The sequence below is a fragment of the Sapajus apella genome, unplaced genomic scaffold (genome assembly GCF_009761245.1).
Source record: "Sapajus apella isolate SASKATOON/1434 unplaced genomic scaffold, GSC_monkey_1.0 scaffold98, whole genome shotgun sequence".
Classification (NCBI taxonomy): Eukaryota; Metazoa; Chordata; class Mammalia; order Primates; family Cebidae; genus Sapajus; species Sapajus apella.
In genome coordinates this window covers 6,715,738-6,722,795 of record NW_022437038.1, presented here as the reverse complement: position 1 = coordinate 6,722,795, position 7,058 = coordinate 6,715,738, and the positions used below count along the sequence as shown (strand labels likewise).

Sequence of the window (7,058 nt, the reverse complement as noted above, 5' to 3'; positions counted from 1 at the left end):
AAAAAAAAAAAAAAAAAAAAAAAAAAGTGTATGCACTTTTCTCTTGCTGTGATAAGAGTTTTCTTCTATTAGACTATAGAACTAAACTTTTATGTTGTCACCCTGAGGGGGATAAAGAGGAACTTGGAGGCCAGGCCTGCTGGGTGGTAATCCCAGCACTTTGGGAGGCCGAGGAGGGCAGATCTCCTGAGGTCAGGAGTTCAAGACCAGCCTGGCCAACTTGGTGAAACCCTGTCTCTACTGAAAATACGAAAAATATCAGCTGGGCGTAGTGGCACCCGCCTGTAATTCCAGCTACTTGGGAGGCTGAGGCAAGAGAATGGCTTGAACCTGAGAGGCGGAGGAAGCTGCAGTGAGTCGAGATTGTGCCACTGCACTCCAGCCTGGGGGCGACAGAGAGAGACTCTCTAAAAAAAAAGAGAATTTGGATTTGACATACCTTAGTTCTTCCAGTGCAGGACGGAACTGGGAAAGAGGGGTTTCGCAGAAATCATCAGGATAAGTCTATGTCAGGGGTTGCAAACGGGCAGCCTGGGCCAGATCTAGTCCACAGATACATTTTGTTTGGTGTACACGATGTTTGTTTATAAAGTTGAATTGGTTGCCAGCATTTAAAAATCTGGATGGAAGCTTCTGTTTGAGTTTTTAAAAGCAATTTCTTGCTTCTCTTGAAGAATCAGAAAACCTGGTAACACTGCCATGGTTCCATTTGCAACCATTGTCTGGAGCTAAGCAGCTACTGTCCTCTTTAATGAGGACTTGTGTTTGTAGTTCACCATCGTCACCAGCCCTCCAGCTTCACTCATTTGCTTTATCTGTCTGGCCCTGTCACCATTAGAGTTTGCCTTCTTTGGTCTATGTGCTTAATTCACAGGTTGTCATGCACCCATCCAAAGTTGTAGAATTGCAGATGAACAAGCGTGGCTTCAGCATGGAAGTGGGACAGTATATCTTTGTTAACTGCCCCTCAATCTCTCTCTTGGAATGGCATCCTTTTACATTGACCTCTGCTCCAGAGGAAGATTTCTTCTCCATTCATATCCGAGCAGCAGGGGACTGGACAGAAAATCTCATAAGGGCTTTTGAACAACAATATTCAACAATTCCCAGGTAGGTCCTTGATACAAGCAGAGTCTCAGACCAGGATGCAGACTGGCAGAAAAGAGAAAGCAATTCTTTGTTGAACCTTAAGTTTAGTGCAATAGACTAAGATTAAAATAAATAGGCAGAAGCCAGTCATGGGAACAACTATATCTCTGGGAGGATGTTTGAGGTTGGAAGTGGAGGGGAGTCTTCAGTTGCCCGTTGTCGTCTATATTCTGCCAGGATTGAAGTGGATGGTCCCTTTGGCACAGCCAGTGAGGATGTTTTCCAGTATGAAGTGGCTGTGCTGGTTGGAGCAGGAATTGGGGTCACCCCCTTTGCTTCTATCTTGAAATCCATCTGGTACAAATTCCAGTGTGCAGACCACAACCTCAAAACAAAAAAGGTATAATCCTGTATATCACTTTTCACCTGATCTGGGTCTGGCAAGTCTATTGCCTTTCTGGGCTAAGCTCTTTACAATTGATAAGGGAGCAAACTCTCCCTGGAGTTACGAGAATAAGGGATCACTTGTCTTGGCCAGGACATCCACTTCTACAGATTTATCATAAGAGCAGGGTGTTCTTTTCAATTTGCAGTTTAAAATCACCCTGACCCAAAGATGTTGGAAGGCTCTTTCATAAGGAAAATTGTCAGAACTCTGAACATTCCTGCTCCCTAAAGTTTGCTGCTTTGTAAATGCGATGTTTAAGGTCACTTAGTAAGGCTATGCTCTCTCTTGCCGATTTCAGATCTATTTCTACTGGATCTGCAGGGAGACAGGTGCCTTTTCCTGGTTCAACGACCTGTTGACTTCCCTGGAACAGGAGATGGAAGAATTAGGCAAAGTGGGTTTTCTAAACTACCGTCTCTTCCTCACTGGATGGGACAGCAATATTGTGAGTTTAAATAATACACCAATTCCCCTGCTAAACATAAGATGAATATCAGACAAAGGATAGTGCATATGGATTAGAAGTTATTTCTTATTATTTCCTACCTGCTCTCACACTCACACCCAAGTTTAAAGGTGGAGGAAAGAAGAGGCAGCGATCAGGACTTGGTTTTTCTAACTTTTATTCCTCTGAATCCAGGTTGGTCATGCAGCATTAAACTTTGACAAGGCCACTGACATCCTGACAGGTCTGAAACAGAAAACCTCCTTTGGGAGACCAATGTGGGACAATGAGTTTTCTAAAATAGCTACCTCCCACCCCAAGTAAGTATATTTTCCTCTAGTAAGTTGAGCTTGCGGAGTTAGGGATTAGGAAAGGTATTACAGCATGTTGAACACTCTTAGGAAAAGATCTCTGGGGCAGAAACTTTTTGTGCCATTCTTAGATTCTCAGTGAAGACTGAGGAAATTTCATCTGGGGTTTTAGAACGATAGGGTCATGATCTTGGAATTGATGAAAAGAGGCTTTTTGCCCCAGGAAACTCCATTCAAACAGTGAGGCAAATGGACCCATTTCTGATCTAAACTACCAAACAAACTAGAGAACTGGAGCAATTCAAATGCATTTTTGCCGGGAGGGGACTCAATAATCTCTACTTAAAGTAACAAGGGTATTATCTAGTTTACCAGCCACCTGAGCTCAATCTTTCTGGAGGGTTTTGAGACATGTTAGAGCACAAAAAGCCCTGGTGCTGTGAAATCAGCCATTCCAATGGGAAGGAGATGAAGCTGAGATTCCCACAACAAATAGGCAGGTGATGATCAATTCAGTGCTACAAACATTCTTGGTTACCCTTTTTTTTTGAGATAGAGTTTCGCTCTTGTTGCCCAGGCTGGAGTGCAATGGCGCAATCTTGGCTCACTGCAACCTCCGCCTCCTGAGTTCAAGCAATTCTCCTCCCTCGGCCACCCAAGTAGCTGGGATCCACCCGCCTCAGCCTCCAAAAGTGCTGGGATTACAGGCATGAGCCACGGAGCCCAGCCTTGGTTACCTTTTATAAGCTCAGCTCTCACGATTCTAGAAGCTTTGGAGGTTGAAAGAGAAATAGGATATGGTTCTTGCCCTCAAGGAGCATAGGTTTGAATAAGAGATGCACACAGTCCACCTCAAGGCAGAATAATGCATTCTGTGAAACAGGTTCATGGACGCTAGAGGGAAGAACAGTCTAAGGCCACATGGGGTGATTAGGAAAGGCTTCGGGAAAGCAGTGGCTATAGCACTTACTGACTTGAATTCAGATGATCCTGGGTCCGCATGCTGTTTCTTTCTTTCTTTTGAGACATAGTCTTTCTCTGTTGCCCGGGCTGGAGTGCACTGGTGTGATCTCGGCTCGCTGCAACCTCTGCCTCCTGGGTTCAAGCAATTCTGCTGCCTTACCCTCCTGAGTAGCTGGGAGTACAGGCACTCGCCACCATACCCAGCTAATTTTTTGTATTTTTAGTAGAGATGGGGTTTCGCCCTGTTGACCAGGCTGGTCTTGAACTCCTGACCTCAGGTGATCCATCCACCTCGGCCTCCCAGAGTGCTGGGATTACAGCACTCTGTATGAGCCTCTGTGCCCCACCCTCATGCTGGTTCTGATACTTTCTAGTTCTGAGACCTTGAGCTTCTGAACCCTCTGATCTTGATTCCTCATCTGTAAGACAAGGGTCATATTAGTGAATGCCTGCTCTACTCACTTGCAGGGTTGTTGTGACAATTAAGTGAGACAATATATTAAAAAAATGCTTTGTAAATTGTAAAGCAGCATATAAGCATAAGAGATGCTAATAATTGTGTTGAATGTAACTGAAGTTGTGAGAGAGTATGAGATTGTCAGGGAGAGAGAGAGAGAGAAGGAGAGAGAGACTAGCAAAGGACAGAGCACTACGGAATGCTGTCTAGGTTATATGGGAAGAGAAAAAGACAAACCAGGGAAGAAATAGGAGTACACAGAGAAGTGGTGTCACGGAAACCAAGGGAGCAAATATTAGAAAAGTGTAGTCAATAGTGTTGGGAGAGTAGCAGGGTCAGGAAATGTTCATTTAGCTTAAGGATATTTATAGACAGAACAGGGGCAAGTACACAGAATAAAATATACAAAAGAGGGGAGACGACTAAGATGGCCATAATAAAAGATGGACAATAGTGTTAACAAGGAAGTGGAGAAGTTGGAATCCTACTATATTGCTTGTGGGAATGTGAAATGGTACCAGACTTGGAGAAAACTCTTTGGCAGTTCTTCAAGTGTTAAACATAGTTTCCATATGACCCAGCAATTCCACTCCTTGTTATACACCCAAGAGAAATGAAAATATATGTCTATACAAAAACTTGTACATGATGTATACAGCAGCATTATTCCTAATAGCCCCAAAGTGAAAACAACCCAAGTGTCCTTCAGAAGATGAACGGATAAAGCAAACGTAGTACATTCACCTACTGGAATACTATTTAGCTGTAAAAAGGAAGTACTGATACATACTACAACATGGATAAACCTTGACAACGTCATGCTGAAAGACACCGGACACCAAAGGCCATGTATTTTATGATTCCACTTGTGAAACATTCAGAATAGGCATACCTACAGAGTCAGAAAGTAGATTAGTGATCGTCTTGGGTAGGACAGGGTAGTTGGGAGGAAATGAAGACTGCTAATGTGGATGGGGCTTCTTTTGGGGATGATGAAAATGTTCTGGAATTAGCGGTGATGGTTGCATAACTTTGTGGCTATACTAAAAAGCACAAATTGTACCCTTCAAATGGGCAAATTTTATGGTATAGAAACTATACCATAATTATATTTTTAAAAAAGAGAGAGAGAGAAATGTATGAGAGAGGGGAGAAGAGGGTGAGATCCAGAGTATAGTTGGAAAGATTAGCCTTGGCAAGAAAGAACACTACCTCTCCAGAAGAAATTTTTGAGGTGGGGATAAGCTCACAGTGGATGGCTTTAACGGGAGCTAAAACATATGTACTCGCTATGTGCCAGGTATTTTTCTAATTTCTTGACATGTTCTCATTTAATCCTTAAAACAACCCTATGTGGTAAGTACTATTTTTATCCCCGTTTTACAGGTGGGAAAGCTGAAACACAGAGAGGCTAAGAAAATTCCCCTTGTTGGGCACCATGGCTCATGCCTGCAATCCCAGCAATTTGGGAGGCCGAGGCAGGTGGACCGCTTGAGGTCAAGAGTTTGAGACCAGCCTGGTCAGCATGGTGAAACCCTGTCTCTACTAAAAATACAAAAATTAGCTGGGCGTGGTGGTGCGCGCCTGTAGTCCCAGCTACTCAGGAGGCTGAGGCAGGAAAATCGCTTGAATCAGGGAGAAGGAGGTTGCAGTGAGCCAAGATCATGTCACTGCACTCCAGCCTGGGTGACAGAGTGAGACTCCATCTCAAAAAAAAAAAAAAAAAAAAAAGGAGAAAGAAAAAACAGAAATTTGGCCAAATTCCCACAGATGGGATAAATGTCAGAGCTGAGATTTGAACCCAGACAGACTGGCTCCACAGTCTGGCCCTTAGCCACTGTACTGTCCTATGTCTCTTATCTGTGTTCTCAATAAAACAGGGTAGGCTGAGTGCTGAGAGTGATAAGGGCTGAGAGCATATTTGAGGTTTGTGCGTAGAAAAGGTTAAAAAATTACCATGAAGAATGTGGGAGTTAACAACCAAATTTTTATTCAAGGTTCTTCGAAGTAGTAGAGGCCTAACAGAGGCAGTTTCTCCATTCTATCATTGTTGCATTCTATCCCTTACTATTGTTCTGTTCCTACAGGTCTGTAGTGGGAGTTTTCTTATGTGGCCCTCAGACTTTGGCAAAGAGCCTGCGCAAATGCTGTCACCGATATTCCAGTCTAGATCCTAGGAAGGTTCAATTCTACTTCAACAAAGAAAATTTTTGAATTATAGGTATAAGGATGGTAATCTGCATTGTCTCTCCTTTGTATCTTCAATAACTTGGTCTGGTCAGGTTTGAGCAGTCACTTTAAGAATGTGCCTCTCAAGCCTTGACTCCCTGGCATTCTTTTTTTTTGACTGCATTCAACTTTGTTACTTAAGCTTCAGCAACTTAAAAACTTCTGAAGTTCTTAAAGCCCATGGATCCTTTCTTGGGAAAATAGCTGTACTTCTGGACAGCCATGACTGTAACAAGGCTTGATAGCAGAGCTTTGGTGGTTGAGAGTTATACAATCAATCCCAGGCAATTTTATCAATTCCAAATGTTACTATCTCCTGAATTTTGGTTTGTAATCTCTTGCCCCTCCCACCCCCACAGAAGATTTCTAAGTAGGGTGACTTTTTAAATAAAAATTTATTGAATAATTAATGATAAAACATAACAATAAACATAAATAATAAACAAAATTACCAAGAACCCCTTCCCCATATAACACCAACAGTGTACATTTTTACTGTTACTTTTGATATGGTATTATCCAGTGTGAACAGCAATTTATTCTTATTTTTGCTTGTCAAAAAATAAAGGACTTTCTTCTTTGCTTGATGAATGAGTTTTTTGTTACTTATTTTTGGGTTCTCCATTTGGAAAAGAAAATCTAGAAAGTATGCTATTGTAATTGAAATTGTATTATAATTGTAAGTCAGTTATATTATCATATTGTATTATTCTGTTAAAAGCAATTGTGAAAACTTGAACTCCATGTTAGGATGACTTATTTAGTCAAGAGGAGCTCTTTATCACTGTTTTTATTGAGGGAGTTTATTAATGTCTACTTAAAAAAATAACAATTTATAATTTTAATAGATTTTTGTGGACTCCTACCTATTCGCTAAGGAATCATTCAGCTATGACATAATCAAAATGCCTTCTTTCTCTATCAGAATGCTTTTTATTTCTCCCATCTACCCAACCTTGGCCTACAGGGACCATACTGGCTCTGGGAAGTTAGTCGTCACAGTGAATCACTAGGAGAGAAGCTCAGGGCTCTTAAGAGAGAAACCTCACACTTCATTGTGCCCAGACAATTCAACTCATTATAGATTTATGAGAATGGTTCCACTGAATTAGCATT

At 42.0% G+C, this 7,058-nt stretch overlaps 1 protein-coding gene across 3 annotated transcripts in view; it reads left to right on the top strand.

Annotated features, from left to right (window-relative positions):
* The window catches only part of NOX1 (NADPH oxidase 1), a 28,188-nt gene extending 21,655 nt beyond the window's left edge, over positions 1–6,533 (top strand). For all 3 annotated transcript variants that reach the window (XM_032257781.1, XM_032257780.1, XM_032257782.1), the window contains 5 exons: positions 875–1,110; positions 1,327–1,489; positions 1,836–1,982; positions 2,178–2,302; positions 5,801–6,533. In XM_032257781.1, coding sequence (XP_032113672.1) covers positions 875–1,110; positions 1,327–1,489; positions 1,836–1,982; positions 2,178–2,302; positions 5,801–5,927 — 798 coding nt within the window. In that variant the 3' untranslated portion in view covers positions 5,928–6,533. The remainder of the gene's footprint in view (positions 1–874; positions 1,111–1,326; positions 1,490–1,835; positions 1,983–2,177; positions 2,303–5,800) is intronic.
* Positions 6,534–7,058: the final 525 nt, after the last annotated feature.